General features: G+C 38.6%; 1 protein-coding gene across 1 annotated transcript; it reads right to left on the reverse strand.

The window, feature by feature from the left end:
* Window positions 1-14,322: 14,322 nt before the first annotated feature.
* LOC119558933 lies at window positions 14,323-15,133 on the reverse strand. The gene is made up of 3 exons (XM_037872130.1): window positions 14,912-15,133; window positions 14,656-14,809; window positions 14,323-14,459 (listed from the first exon to the last, which is right to left on the reverse strand). Exons 1-3 carry the CDS (start codon window positions 15,131-15,133, stop codon window positions 14,323-14,325), a joined length of 513 nt encoding a protein of 170 aa, XP_037728058.1.
* Between the last annotated feature and the right edge of the window lie 1,464 nt (window positions 15,134-16,597).

Here is a 16,597-nt window from a genome sequence, read left to right on the forward strand (position 1 = left end):
CGGACGACTATATCATATAGCTGCCATAGGAGCGACCGGAAAATTGGTAGGAAAATAATATGAAACAAATTATAGCTTCGGTGCTTTTTGACATATTATCTTATACTATTGGGGACATCATTATTTGTATTTTTAAGAATTTCGAATTACATTTAATAATTACAACTACAAGGGTATACAAACTGCGGCTTGCCGAAGTCCATTTCCTTTCTTGTTTCAACTTTTTTTGGCCGATGGAGAGAAATAGAAGAAACTCATTACTTATTGAAAATATTAATTTTATAAATCATTACGCGAGCGATTTTATAATTTTTAAAGAATTTATAAATATTTAATTTCATTTGTGTACTACTTTTATATCTATTTACCATTTTAATATCTGATATTTTTGACACAACTAAATTTGAAGTCTATCGGCCAGAGACAGTTGAAAAACAAAACTTTGAAAGTGCAGTAAAAATTAAAATTCCCATGAATTCTGGCCATATACTACTTGTTTTATTCGCTAGGATGTAAACTTCAAGAAAAAATGCATGATTTTTCAGGATTTTTTCGCATTCTTGGCTGGCATTACTAAACCAATCATATTGTTCTATGGCAAAGTTTAGCTCTGATCTATTGACTTTGAAATGAAACAGAAACTGGCCTGATTGGGTGGTTAAGAGTCGAAATTAAAGATGAAATTCGAAAAGACAGAAATGTCACATTTTCAACTTTTAACAAGGAAGAACGCTATAGTCGAGTACCTCGACTATCAGATACCCGTTACTCAGCTAAAGGGACCAAAGGGAAATGGAGATATGCAAGCAGCAAAGCGAGATTTAAATGCGCCACCTACCGGCGGAAGACAGATTTAAGCATTGTGGGCGTTAGGGTAGGCGTGGCAAATTTTTTTTGGATCAATCGATAGGCATTGACGAGACCAATACATTTCAGTTAAAATTTTTAATCTAGCATACAAATTGTGGGCGCCACAGGCTTGGGCGGTTTGTGGGCGTTAGAGTGGGCGTGGCATATTTGCGTAACAAACTTGCGCTGCGCACAAGGCTACGGAATCTAAATCTGAAATCCCAATACTCTATCTTTGATATTTTCCGAGATATCCGCGTTCATATTTACGATTTTTTGAAGTTTGTGGGCGGTTTGTGGGCGTTAGAGTGGGCGTGGCAAACTTTTTTTTGGGTCAATCGATAGGTATTGATGAGAACAATTCATTTCAGTTTAAATTTTTACTCTAGCATCAAAACTGTAGAAGCCACAGTTTTGGGCGGTTTGTGGGCGTTAGAGTGGGCGTGGCACTCTACTGAAACAAACTTGCGCTGCGTAAGAAGCTCAGGAATCTGCTCGCCAAATCTCAATAGCCTAGCTCTCATAGTTTCCAAGATCTCAGCGTTCATCCGGACAGACAGACGGACAGACGGACAGACGGACAGACGGACATGGCTAGATCGACTCGGCTAGTGATCCTGACCAAGAATATATATACTTTATGGGGTCGGAAACGCTTCCTTCTGCCTGTTACATACTTTCCGACGAATCTAGTATACCCTTTTACTCTACGAGTAACGGGTATAAAAATCTTTAAAAAAATATGGCATCGATAAAAATGATAGTGGCATTTTTGTGCTCCGGTGTCCAAAGCTAACAGAATTTGCCATCGATCTTTTGGGCTTCCTTCATGGATGTAGTTTCAAAAAACATCTTTAGCACTAGCTGCAGTAAAAATGGTATCCAGAATAAAAAATTATTTTACGCTTTATGCTTGATTTTTTCAGCTCCTTGCGACCAATTTAGTGCTGAACACAAATAAAAACAACAGAAGTAATATTTTAGAGCCCTAACTAGTCCGTTTCGACCAAAAAATGACGGCCGAAAATGATAAGATTAAAAGCATTAATAAGATTTGTTCAGCACCAAAGTATTTTAAAGTCGTATTAAAAGTGTTTGATTTTACCGACAAGTACACTATTAATTGCCTACAATTTTATACCCGTTTATAAGTTCATTTGTAAAGGCTTCGAACATTTAAAAACGCTAGTTGAAGCTTTTTGAGTTAAAACGTTTGAAGTTAACATTCAAATGATTAAGTGACCATGCCTTCTTAACCAAGCAAATCCCAGTAAATGTCATATATATTTGTCTCTTTCGATTATTAGAGTGAATCCATTACTCGATAGTTTTAGTATTTTTCAATAAGTACGGTATTTTAGGGATTTTTTGATAGGGAGGCGAAGGTATTTTTATTGGTGAATGGCCACTCCTTTCGACCTGCTTCCATATGCGCAATCGGAATTGGATCTTTCCCGTGGCATGTTCTCAATTAAAGAGAGTACATATCCGGCACGCCCACAACAAAATAAAGTCCAGTTAATTTTTTTTTGTATTTAAGTCACTGATTGTTATTTTAAAACAAATAAATAAATAATCTACGTTATGTCCAAAAGTTAATAATTTTAATTTGTATTCATCAAGCTATAACATGGTTAATATCTCGCACTCATCCTTGCAAGTGCTGCCGCATGTTTCGATGGGTAATTTCGGACTGTCTTGTGTACCGTGGCCTGACTGTCGGCAGTCATTGTCCTTAAATATAATGTATAGATCACAACCTTATGGCACTGCTGGATGGCTTCATTTCCTCTCCCGAATTGATTTTTATTTCCTTCTTCTCAAATCCATGGCGCAGGGTACATCCAGGAGTTGCATCGTTTCTTCCAAGTCTTCCGGGTCCCACAAGTCGAAGGGCTGAGAACTGTTCTGCAAGGCGTTGCAACTCCTGGCCAGAGCTACACCATACTCAGGTCGTTGTTTTGACTGGAGATATTCTCTTTACAGGCCGTTTGAAGTATTTGGTTTTTTTTTTTTTTTTGATTTGATACGTTTTTATTTACATCTGCCCAGGGGACAATAAATTAAATGTTTTGAAAAAATTGAGTGTAAGTTAACAAAAGTTTTTGTGGTGAGGAGTATTTGGAGTGTACAAAATAGGTGGGGGTGGTTAATGTGTGTATGTGTGAGTTTTGGTAATTACATCATTAATGATGCATTAAGATCAGGGGACCCTGAAGGGCAGGTCCGTGGGGTGCTATCTTTTTAAGCGCCGAGGTTGCTCTTCAAGCACTCTGGAAGCGAGTGGGTTTGCGTGGGCTTCCAGTTTGTACAGGTGCCTTTTGCTGTGTCTTCCCACCTCTTCAACCACTGTGGGAAGCTTTAGGTCTCTCTTAATAGTGGTGTTTCGCACATAGAAAGGCGCATTTATTATTATTGTCGCAGAATTCTATTTTCGGCTCTTTCTAGTTTCTTGATGTTTGTACTAGCTGCAGTGCCCCATAACTCGATTCCATATATCCACGCAGGTTTTATTATGCTTTTGTAAAGAATTAGTTTGTTCTTTATGGACAATTCTTCGTTGGAGTAGCCACCACATTTGTCGGTTTTTTGATTTCATAAGTTTTGTTTTACCCACTATGTGCTCTTTCCACGTTAATCTGGGATCCAGGGTTAGACCCAGGTATTTAGCCGTAAGCTGTTGTGGGATGGCTGCACCGTTTAGCGATGGGGATATTCCTGGTCGCAAGGAGAAGGTAATATGCGTTGACTTTTCTGCATTGATGATGACGTTCCATCTTTTTAGCCATGGTTCGATATTTGAAAGAGCTTGTTGTAGGCCAGTGTCAGGGAGTCCGCAGAGACTAGGAACGCCATGTCGTCCGCGTATGTGCATGTCATGTTGTGGCTACCCGTGGGAATGGGCAAGTCCGCGGTGTACACAGAGTATAAGATTGGGCTAAGTACGCTGCCTTGGGAAACTCCGGCGGCCACTTCGTGGAGAAGTATTTGGTGGATATTGAAAGATTGTGTTCAGGGCTACAGGGCTCGAGGTACGCCAGGTAAGATTCCAGCGATTTACTTAAGTGTAAAAGCATTCTGTTGATATCATTGCATGCCCTGTTTAATGCAGTCTTTTCGCTCCGCCTTCTGCTGACCTGCCAGACCCTCCTCAGTCTTCTCCTCTCTCTTATTTGTCTTTTATCAGCCAACTTTTTTTGAGTTAAATATTTTTTTTAAAGACTTACTGTTTATGTGATTTTGTGGACTGTAATCTTTTATTAGTTTTCGATCTGGGATTGTTCCTCAGATATTTTACCTCAATATCATCTGGGGAGAAATGATCTAGGCATAACAACAGTGACGAACTGCTCGCAACAAAGTCTTCCGAAAATTGGCACTTTTACGCCCATTTCATTAAAGTCGTTGGATCCTCTTTGGAACCCCAAACAATTTAAGGCTGGGGAAATCGCGCCTAGATTTTTGGCAGTGGGGCAGGCTGCACTCGTTTCCACTGATCTGTGATGTTTTATTCTCGGCAATGACCATAAGGGCATTCAAATGGGCTAATTATAACTTTCTAGAAATAATCTATTGGAACTCAAACCTGTGTCAATAAGCAACAGCACCAGCAGGAAGTAAAATTGGCGCTCGAAATTACAAAACGACGTAAGCAATTAAAATTGTCTTATATTTGCACTATTTAGCCCAATATATACACGCACTTCTATTTTTATATCTCTCTGATGCAGTTATAAACTTTTAGTCGATGGAAAAGCGTTTAAATATATAAAATCTTTAAGCAGTAGCCATTAGGGAGCTCTATGTAATTGTTGGCTTTAAGAAAACGCGCGTTTCTTATCCCACCCAGAAGCGCGGACTTTTTAAATCAAATCTAATGTAAATGGCGCAAAATCATTTAACCAAGTTTCATTTTCATATCAAATACTTTAAATGGGTAATGGGTAAATAAACAAGGAAGAACGCTGTAGTCGAGTACCTCGACTATCAGATACCCGTTACTCAGATAACAAACTTTAAAATAAATATGCCTTCATGTATGTATATCGCCGCTCGAATTTGCTCCCGATTACTATGTTAAAATCGGTACCCAGGGAACACCACGAGGAGGCCGTTGCTTTGCAACGGGGTCTTTCAAACCAAAATTCAATTTTGGGGACGTTCGAGTCGACTTGAGTCTAACTTTGTCTAACTTTGTACAAATTTGAAAACTCCATGTTCCCCAAAAATTTTGTTTATCCGTACCATACGGAAGAAAGAATTATTAATGGTACCAAATAAATTAAAATATATATTTTACTTATTTTACGTTACTACAACCTACTCATACTTTTTTTTTGTTTTTTAGTTTTTTCAATAATTTGCTACAATAATACCTATTTAGTTTTTATAAAATAAAGTTAAATGTAATAAAATTTTTTTTTGGTTTTTTTTTTCAGTAAGAAAAGAAAAAACATTTACAATTAAATAGTTAGCATAAGCTAACTACTTAATTTTCTTTGTTTTTGTTAGGAATATTTATTTTACCTTAATATTAGTTAATACTTGTGTTTTTTGTAAGACATACAGACAGACAGCCAGCCAGCCAGCCAACCAAACAGACAGACTGACAGACAGACAGACAGACAGACAGACAGACAGACGGACAGACAGACATTCAGACAGACAGACATTCAGACAGACAGACATTCAGATAGACAGACAGACAGACAGACAGTCAGACAGACAGACAGACAGACAGACAGACAGACATTCAGACAGACAGACATTCAGACATTCAGACATTCAGACAGACAGATAGACAGACATTCAGACAGACAGACAGACAGACAGACAGACATTCAGACAGACAGACAGACAGACAGACATTCAGACAGACAGACAGACAGACAGACATTCAGACATTCAGACATTCAGACAGACAGACAGACAGACAGACATTCAGACAGACAGACAGACAGACAGACATTCAGACAGACAGACATTCAGACAGACAGACATTCAGACCAACAGACACACAGACACAATTTTTAAAATTTTTTTTTTGTTAATAAAAAATTAATTAAATTTTTATTACTAAATTTTTTTTTGGTTTTTTTGTTTTTTTTTTAAATATATATTATTAATATTATATTTAAGTATATACATATGAACACTACCTACTCTGCCTCCCTTATGCTACTAATATACCACTGTGGTAGCTATACGTGGTCTCAAATGTGCGCGCAGTGGCCCTATGATCGAAAATATTTGAAAACGACCAATCAATATGCGTATTGCAATTGGTTGTGGACGAATCCAAATCTAGTAATGAACTGAAACCTTTTGCATCTGCTAAAAAATCGAAAATTCTCCTACAGCAGCCAGAGATGGAATAAAGGCACAAACTAAAATCTCCTAACACTAAACAATTACTATTTAAAAACGTGTGCCGCTGAAATAAATCCTTAAATTCTGTTTCAAACTTTATCAACGGATACGTCGGACTTTTATATATAACAATAATCCCTAAAGAACGGTACTTAAAGGTGGCAAACTCGAACACTGGAGAGGCTAAATTTGTAGAATTAGCAAAAAAGCGACCACTTGAACAAAGGCTAACATTCTCAAAAAGTTCGTTTCGAATGAATACGAGAATGACTCTTTTTGGCCGAGCTCCTCTAGCTACTGACTGGCAATCTAGTCGCACTGCTGGGGTAAAGCCAGGAATATCATATGCCTCATTGGAGTATGTGGAAGCCTCAACGAAGCACAAAAGTGAAGACTTAAGCATTAGCTGATCGGAACATACATCGCTAATGTGACAGTGCAAGCTTTCCGTATTATGGAAAAAGACATGAAGGTTCGGACTATTGAGTAAGCAATCGAAATGGGTATTCAGTAACTTAGCGGAACGCAATTCTCGGAGCTCTTCTTCTGAAGCTGAGTCCTGGACGGATCTTGGAGGGACGAAAGGTCCAATGATATAAAGACCTCCTGCACTTCTGCCTCTGCTACAGGCTACATACAGTGCAGCTCTCTGCATTCCTGGACTAGTGTGAACCACCACTTTGCTGTACGTAGCTCCTTGTCTTTTGTGAATAGTAATGGCTTCTGCAGGTAAACTGGAAACTGCTTTCGGTCAATGGTAGTGGCCTGGCTAGAATTAATCTGAAAGCTCTTGATAATCTTAACAACTGGGGTCCATGAAGGCTCTTGACGGTGACTGCACTTTGATCGTGCACTAACTCCTATGCTTCATCTAAAAATTGTATCCAAAGAATATTCGGAGTGTTGGACGTACTGAAGCCTATCTCCCTAAGAACACCTGTGGCTCCATTAACGAGACCATCTGATGTATCTACATTGACCGTCATCATATATTTAGCAGTGGTTTTTAAAATCTGTGAGGTACACAAACCTTGTGTTTCAGATGTTTTTAATACCCTAGCTTGTTCCAGACATTTGTTCCTCTGCTCTGAGCTAAGTAGTGCAGACTTAACTGAGTCTATAGCTTCCGAGTTAAACTGATCAGTGGGAATCGAACTGAGCTTCTCCCTATTGCACCGATCTGTGTCCTGATTGCTTGAGAAAAGGTGAATTTGGTACTTGACTTTCATCGGAAATTCGGGTTCTAAGTAAGCTTATATCATCAGACGACATTTGGCCGGACGCCATGTTATTGAGTGCAATTGCAAACGGCTGGTCATCTCGCTGTCGCATTATCTCTGTGAGTTCGAAAAACTTAAAAGGGCTCCACAGGTAAGATCCAAATATAGCACTGTATGGATCATGCGACGGCGGCTGAAAAATCCAACGATCACATACTGGCCGCAATTGTCTAAGATCGCCGAACACGATGACCGAAATACCTCCGAAGGGAGCATCAACGCTGGAAAAAATTTGGTTTTGGCGAGAGTCCAAATGGGAAAACATTGTTGCGCCGACCATAAAAATTTCGTTTATTATAAGAACTTTTAGATCAATAAATCTAGAACGCAGGGTATTTAACAAATCAGGGCTTAAGCTCCTAAATGCAGACCCAGCCTGATTTACAGGGAGAGAGAACATGGAATGAAGAGTGGAGACTCCGATTCCAAAAGCAGCTTTGCCTGTGGGAGCGCACAATAATATTTTAACCGAAGTTGGGTCGCATCCTGCTCTACCATTATACTCCTTGGAAAGGGACTGAAATAGCGTAGAAATAAGTCTACTCTTGCCGACACCTGCTCCGCCTCCTACGAACTCATAAAAACTAGCATTTCTTCGTGCATTATGCAAAACATGCGTTAAAAAGGTTTTTTGCTTCAAATTAAGGGATCTAACCAAACATGCTAAGTTTTCAGCGGAAATAATTGGCGGGAGCTTTATTATTCGGATATTGCTATCCGGATCAATTTCTTGAACATTATTGTTTAAGTTTAAAACATTTATTCGAAAAGATATTTCCGGAAAAGCTAGGGCCCTAAACTCCTCATTAACTGCGGCCTTCTCATCTATATTTTCCTCATTATTCTCCTCTACTTCCATGGCCCTTCTAAGCGCGTCTTCCAAACTTTCTATGGAATTAAATCTATCAAAATTGGCTTTAATAGCCTCTTCATTCCCTAGGTAAAACTCCTCACAATTTCTCTGTACTTAATCTACCTGTTCGTCTCTCCACGGAGAAAAAAGCATCACTAATGCTCTAAAATAATTCTGTCTATCTATATTAATATTGAAGGGGCTATACCTAATAATACTCGGCCTATTCCTTTCTCTAATAAAACCACTACCGTCGCGAAGCGCGAAATAAACTTCTCCTAAAATATCATTTTTTTCTTCAGCTTCGTTGTCATAATTTCTCCCTTGACGAGTTCTTCCCCGGCTTTTTGAAAACTCATTGTCAAAGATGTCAGTGGAATTCTGAGGCATATTTCGCAGGACGCTTGTAGGTCTAAGCATACGAACTCGTTGTTCTGGAGCGAAGGTGTTTACGTGAACGCATTTATTGCTAGATTCTGACAACGCCAATCCCAGACAACAATATACGGCTTCCTGAGCAGAGATCTCAGTGCCCGAAACAAATTTGTGACCAAGATACTGTAGCTTTTGCCGAATGCTTGAATTGCCTCTTCGAATGTCATTAGCTGCTTCTCGCATTAACTTCGAAATACCCTTTTGGGATTTGTAAATATAATTAATTATGTAGCTACAGCAAGCAAAAGGGTCCAAAATTAACTGGATATCCATATTTGCCCTTTGCATAGAAAGAATATGTTTATTATAAGCATTAACTTGAATTTCTGCAAATGTTGTCTTCAGAAAAATCTGTGGTTCTTTCAAACTAGACCTAATAGCATATGTAGTCCTCGTAACTGAGGCTCACCTGATCATGAGAAAGAAAATTTTCAAATATGCTAAGACGGCTAATCAAATCATCTGATTGATCGCGAAGCAAAAGCTACGAATTTTTTTTAAGTTTTCGTGGAGAAGAAAAAAGTTTTGAGTTTCTTCAGGAAGTGGCTTCAATATTTCCGTTGGGGGCATTGCAGGATATGGAATACTGAATCGACAAACAGATTGTCCACGCACCGTTTTAACACACGAATGCCCGTGCTTTTGCTTTTGGTATTCAACATACGGAGCCAAATCTGTGTTTGTAACATCCACAGTTACAAACTGATCAATGAAGGCTATTACACTAGACATAGATTCTTCATTGTTGAAATCTACTTCCGGGGCATCTTTCAGCCAAAACATACCGTGAATATGAGGTGAACCTCTCTGTTGAAACTGAACTCGCCAATAATAGGTAGTAACAAAATTACTTCCAAAGATACCCCCATGTTTCTTCATTAACTTAAGAACTTCCCTATATCTATAATCAAAATATCTAGCACACGTCACTGGGTCTGTCCTAATCAGGCGCGCCTTTTCCCTAAATTGTACATTTAAAGCTTCTTCTTCATTTATTTCAACCCTATCTACATTGCGATTGAGCAGTACTATCAGCTCTGGCCACCTAGTTTTAGCGGCCGACAGAGTTATAAAGAAAGTTGGCAAACCAAACTGGCGAATCATAGCCATGACTTTCTTCTTTTCTTCTTCCCAGTGAGCAGGAGACGTGCGAATATCTTTAAGAATTCGATATCCATCATCATGGCTAATTACGTTGCCCATAAAATCTTCATCAAGTACGTTAGCAGCTGTTATAGCGCTGGAGGCGCTGCGCTCACGTAAGCAAGTTGAAATATTGTTTCGAATTTTAATTAATTCCAACTTCTTATAATTGAAGAATAAATTGTCAGTTCTACAACCTCTTCTATCTACGTTTCTAAGCTCAGACCTTACTACGGTTGTATAACTCTCTGAAGATGGTCTCTTGACGCCAGCATATATGCTTGGGAACGCTAATTCTACAGAGTCAGCATCGATAATCACGTCGAGAGGTCTTCGGCCCTCACCTGGAGCCATTGTAATTCTCGGAATTCCTACATTGTGTGTCTGGTTATTCTCAAGCATCGTTTCTTGTCCTCCAGGATTTAGCTCTTCGGCTTCCGTATTCTCATCGGAATTAGTCGCCTCCGAATCCTGCTGGATGGCTGATTGCTCCTCTACTTATGATAAGTCTGCTTGAGATGCTTTGAAGGGAACAGTTTCGGTTGTAAAATCAGAGATCCACTGCTCGTTTACTGACACATTATGCTTTCTGTAAAGCTCGGTATTCACTAAGTATCTAATAGCGTCAGCAATTTTAGAAGGCCTTATGGTCTCTGCCATGAAATCATGTCCATATTCCATTCTTCGCTTGAAGTGGAGCTGTATAACCTCAGCTTCATTAAAAGCTCGTGGGAGGGACGTCACAATATTGCTTACTGGAATTGGAACATTTACAACAGCTCCTTTTATAGCACTCTGACGCTCATGACCTATCGACTTAATAATCATAAATGGAAGGCGAGGCGAAATCAGTCGTTCCTCCAAGGTAGTAAGCCCCCTTAAGCAATGAGGAATTTCTGGGAAATCTAGGCCGTTGGAAATGGCACCTTTGGGCTTTCTGCCGGCTTTTATATTGCTGTGACAGGTTGCACAGAACCTAAAAGATTCACCAGTGAAAGCAAGCTGGCTTGCATTTTGGTAAATCTCTTCCCTGAACTCGCAATGTTCTTCTAAATAGGCTCTAGAAAGCTTATTTATTTGCTTTGGGAACCACAATCCTTTACAACAGGCAAATCTGATCGGGACCAAGCTTCACTTTTCTATTAAAAGTGGCTATAAGAACTTCCAATTCAGTAGGTCTTCTACTGGGCCTATGCTCCTGAGACATAATAAGCCGTATCTCCTGACTTCGGATTGAGTTCCGAAGGTTTTCTGCTTCCCTGTTTCCACTAAGGCTTCTATACTGACTAACTCTTTGACTTATATTTTGAATTGCATCGATGGCTGCTTGTCGAGCAGCTGTACGTGCACTTCGTCGAGCCAGTGTATTCCTCGCCTGCTCGACGACCCTGCGATCCCTAAAACTTCTAGCTGTAGCTCTCCTAACCCTATCCTGCGCTCTTTCCAACAGGCGATCCTGTGTTGATCTAACCTGTGCTCGTTGCAGGGTACTTGCTTCTTGCTCACCCGCACGATACGTAGGATCCAAGCGCCTAATTGAGCGACGCCGAGTATCGGCTGCTTGCTCATCCGCACGGAAATCAGGATTTAAGCGCCTTTCCTAGTGGTCAGCAGTATTTTGAACCTGCTCTGTAGCTCGGACTTGGCTATTTCGCCGCCTAATTGAACGACGCCGAGTATCGGCTGCTTGCTCATTCGCACGGAAATCAGGATCTAAGCGCCTTTCCGAGTGGTCAGCAGTATTTTGAACCTGCTCTGCAGCTCGGACTTGGCTATTTCTCCGCCTAATTGAACGACGCTGAGTATCGGCTACTTGTTCACCCGCACGAAAGACAGGATCTAAGCGCCTTTCTGAGTGGTCAGCAGTATTTTGAACCTGCTCTGTAGCTCGGACTTGGCTATTTCGCCGCCTAATTAAACGACGCTGAGTATCGGCAGCTTGTTCGACTCCACGAGCGGTAAGATTAAGGCGTCTTGACCTACGAGACGTTGTATTAACGCCCTGCTCTGCATCCCTGACTAAAAAATTTTCCCTTCGCCTACGATGAGCTTCTATATTTTCTACCCTCTCCATCTCTGCATACTCAATGTTTTCCCTATTTGCCCTATTTCTTAATAATTGATTCCTAGCCCGTTGAGATGGAGTAGGTCTATTTAGTCGAGGCATTTTTATAAAAATATTTAAATTTCCCTAATGGAAAATATATCTTTAAAATATAAATATTAAATACAATTTCATAAAAAAGGATTAGTAAAGCTATATTAATAGAACTATAAGTGCAAGTCCTTAAAAGACGAAACTTATAACCCTATTACGATTTTATTAGTTAAATACGTTTATTGAAAATATGAAATAATAATATTCAAAGAAAAAGTCTTTAAAAAGACCTAGTTTTAAAATATTATTATAATGGTAATAAGGTTGATACCCAACAAATATTATTTAAATATTAAAACCCTTAATTAAGTGAATAAGTAAATACCTTAATTTATAAATAGAATTATAAGTGTTAGTCTTTAAAAAGACTAAAACTTTAGGACTATTAGATAATAAATACGTAAATTTAAAAAAATATTAAAAAAGCCTTTAAAAAGGCAATTTTCTTATATTTCTATAAGTAAGAAAAAAGTGCGAAGCGATTAGAAAAATCGAAAATCGAAAATTTAATCCGAAAAAATTTTAAATATGAAAATAGAAATGTTTATAATTTTAAATGAAACTACTTTAAAATGAAAATGAATAGAATGAAAAAAATTTCAAATCGGAAATTTACCAGAAAAAATTTACAATATGAAAATAGAAATGTTTATTATTGTTAATATAATTACTTTAAAATTGGTACTTAGCAAAGTGCGCAGCAACCTGTCATCAGCAAATCGCGGCCGCGCCGTCGGCAGAAGCAGCAAAACCTCGCGTCCGCGCAAAAACACAAATTTACGTTAACTTCTTAGCAAAGGAAAAACACAAATTTACGTTAACTTCTTAGCAAAGGAAAATTAATTTATTGATTTTACGTTAAATTTCTTGCAAAAGTTAATTTACGTTAAGATTTTCGCTTTTAAATTGGAAGACACTTGGAAAATTCGCAAAAATCGCATTCGACACACGTAGACTAAAGAGATAACAGAAGATTTACAGCGCTTTAAAGTTTTTGCCCGCCAATTTTACGTGCACGGATTTTCGGTCCCTTTCCCCGAAATATACTTCTCTTTTGGCGCATAAAAATGCACAAAGCGAGAAAATGCTAGGAGCAAAAAGCCCTCCCTACCGCGCCCTTTCTATTGTTTTTGCAATTTAAATCATACATTAACCTGATCGGAATTTGGTAAATACAACTGGTAGACCAATGAACTGGTGTTCGGGTAGAGCCAAAAGGGGAACAAAATTAAGTTGTTTATTATTCAATAGAGTAAGTTAGCCGCGCACTGTGCTCTCTCTTAGCGTTGGCAGAGCTTTTCATTCTCATTTTCTTGTCCCGCTTTTGTTTCAGCCTGCGCCAAGGAAGAGAGAGCAATACATAAAACAGACTGAAAACATTTTATTAATGTATGTTTGTTAAGCATCAACAAACAACAAAATAATAGCAATAAGTAAATTGGCCAGAGGACAGACGGGAAAAGGACAAATAGTTTAACTTGTCAAATATTCAATAGAATATGTAAGCAGCGCACTCTTCTCTCTCTATTCGTTGGCAGCGCTTAATATTATCATTTTTTTGTCACGCTTTTGTTTGCGCCGAGAAAGAGTAATATTCGCCGCGCAATTCAGCTTGCAACTACCCTGCAGTACCATTCAGCGCTTATTGAGCACTCAATCACTGCAAAAAGCTCATCACTGAGCGCTCAATGAGCGCACAATTTGTATGGAACTATGTGCTGAAATTAACATAGGCATGTCCTAGGGTTCATCAGTGCTCAAAAAATAGCACGCATTAAGCGCTTTTTTGAGCACCCCTTTGAGCGCTTTTTTGAGCAGCAAAAAAAAAACACGTTCAGCACATGTTGAGCGCTTGATTGAGCAGCGGAAAAAGCACACATTCAACACATGTTGAGCGCTCGAATGAGCAGCTGAGAAAGCAGACATTCAGCACATGTTGAGCGCTCGATTGAGCAGCGGAAAAAGCACACATTCAGCACATGTTGAGCGCTCGATTGAGCAGCGGAAAAAGCACACATTCAGCACATGTGGAGCGCTCGATTGAGCAGCAGAAAAAGCGCACATTAAGCACATGTTGAGCGCTCGATTGAGCAGCGGGAAAAGCACACATTCAGCACACGTTAAGCGCTTAGCAGCAAATATAATATATATATATAAATATAATAGTTGTAATTATTTATTTGTATTTATTTTTATTTATTTGTTTTAAAATTTCAGCTCGGGGGTTCCCGGTGTTAGCGGGGTCGTTGGCTCTTCAGCATCTGGGGCCGGCGTTGACTTTTTTTTGTGCAACTTAAGTTTTTAACGCACCTCATTGCTTTTAGCAGTGCCTTTGCGGGAGGCTCCGAGGGCTCCACTAGAGCTATTGCATCTAGTATTAGAAGAAAAATTAATTTAAAAAAAAACAAGACGAGAATAAAAACGAGTGACCGAATGTAATCGTTATTTGTAAGTTTTATTTATAATAAAAGAAATGTTATTTGTGGCATTCAATGTAAAAATCCCAGAAGTCTTTTAAAAATTAAACTTACAAACAATAGTTACTTTCGGCCCCAATAAAAACTTACTTAACAAGGCGGGTACGCAGTTTGGGTAAGCTTTGAGCTTCTTCTTGTTCTGGCCCCCCTCCAAATTGTGGGACAGAACAATGTCCTCTGACATCACGTTTAATATGGAACGGCTCAGCCTTCCATTTTTTAGTAATGTCACCATCAGCTTTGTCTAAAAATATAAGAAAATATTAAAATAAATGGAGAAGTAAAGCTAAGAACGAAAGCTTCGACTACGAAATAAATATAATTAAAAATCAAGAATATAACTTACATAGTTCTCCGAATGTGGGTCCCCTAGTTTTCCGTCGATCTCTTGGAGGTCCTCGGCAGTGTTTAGGGGGAAGGAGCTCTCCATGGTCTCGACTCGTCTCGTCTCCACTTTGGCCGACTGCCTTACGTAGGCCGTTAGGGAGCCCACAGCCTCTGTAAGGGCATTGAGGCCTTCCTTGATACCCTTAACTTCCGCCAGCAGCTCCTCTATGTTTTTTTCCATCTCAAAATAACATGTAAAGACAAAAACAAAATATTACTATTATTATCCAAATTAAAAAAAAAAACTTACTGTCCAGCCGGGCGCTCTGGGAATCCTCTAAAAAAAATTTAAATTGTTACTAACTAGAAAAATTGAGAAAAATATTATACATACCGCTCGTGTTAAGGCAAAATCTCTTTGGGGCACTCATTTTTAAAACTTTCAAAAAATAATATATAATAAAAATAAAATATAATTAGCTCAGAAAATTTTCTACCTAAAATAAATATTTCTCCTTCCTCTTCTATAAAGGATTCAACTTTAATTGGAACTATTTCCTGTACAAAACAAAAATTATCGGGTCTATTACCGCTCAATATGCAATTTTTCAATTTTAATATATTTTTTTCTATTTTAATCTGCTCTTCTTCTTTTAGTTGTAGGGCATCTTCACTAATTTTCCTATATATTTGGGCCAGAATTTGTGTGGGTTTTCGGACAAAACGCTTAAGAGTTTGCAAATAATTTTCAAATGCGTAGGACGAACCACTAATCGGATCTCCGACTACTGTATATGTAGCAAGCCGTGAACATTGTACGAATTACTGTTTTCGCCAAAAACAGATGGAAAATTTTCAACGAAAACATTCAACATTTCTTGGCTAATGAGAACATTTCGCTGTCGTTGTTTTTCAGAGCAGAGCAATGTATATGCACAATGTAATAACAAAAATGCATAATATTGCTCTTTCCTGACTGTATCTTTAAGAGCTACAATCCAAGTATACAATAAAAACTGTTTATACTCTGTGGCTTTCCAGTTTGGGAGCTCTAACAATGTTCTCGGCTTGCGTGCAAACTCTTTTGGAATATACTTACTCATTGATGTTAATGTTTTCGAAATAGTTTCCTTTTCAATTTTGGTCAATTTTTCTACGACTTTGTTATTATAAAGTCTTTGTAAAAACTTTCGCATGACACCCAGTTCTACCAGATGCATGCAATCAAGGGGAACTTGTGTTACCATTAAAACGCTAAGCTTTTCAAAAGCGGACTGAACATTTAAATATTTTGAAGTGTGATGGCTAGGATACTTTCTAGCACGAAAATCTTCGTCTGAAATGGGATCCTCACACTTTGTACTGTACGTTAAAACATAATTAATTTTTTTGGCTACCTGCAAGCACTTTGTACATCCATGGCTGGATGTATGACCAGGCGTGCCTGTCACGTAAGCTCTTGCAGGTGCATCACAAATAATTGCTCTAAATTCTACAAAAACTTGTTTATTTAATATGGTGACCCCGTTAGTAGCTATTAAAAGCGGTTGCGTAGGTTTTTTAGGCGGTTTTAAATGTATTTTGTATGAGTTGTTTTTAATTGCGAGCGTATACTCATCCCATAATCAGTGTGTTTGGTAATCCACGGAACCCTCCCGTTTTATTGCATCTCAAATATTGTGACCACTCGTTATCTTCTCAGAAT

This window comes from Drosophila subpulchrella, unplaced genomic scaffold, assembly GCF_014743375.2.
Source record: "Drosophila subpulchrella strain 33 F10 #4 breed RU33 unplaced genomic scaffold, RU_Dsub_v1.1 Primary Assembly Seq15, whole genome shotgun sequence".
Taxonomy (NCBI): domain Eukaryota; kingdom Metazoa; phylum Arthropoda; class Insecta; order Diptera; family Drosophilidae; genus Drosophila; species Drosophila subpulchrella.

Coding starts and splice junctions, on each gene's coding strand:
- LOC119558933 (XM_037872130.1), bottom strand. CDS start 15,133: ATGGAAAAAAACATAGAGGAGCTGCTGGCGGAAGTTAAGGGTATCAAG. Junction 14,810..14,911: donor ACCCACATTCGGAGAACTAT/GTAAGTTATATT, acceptor TTATATTTTTAG/ACAAAGCTGATGGTGACATT. Junction 14,460..14,655: donor CTGCGTACCCGCCTTGTTAA/GTAAGTTTTTAT, acceptor TTCTAATACTAG/ATGCAATAGCTCTAGTGGAG.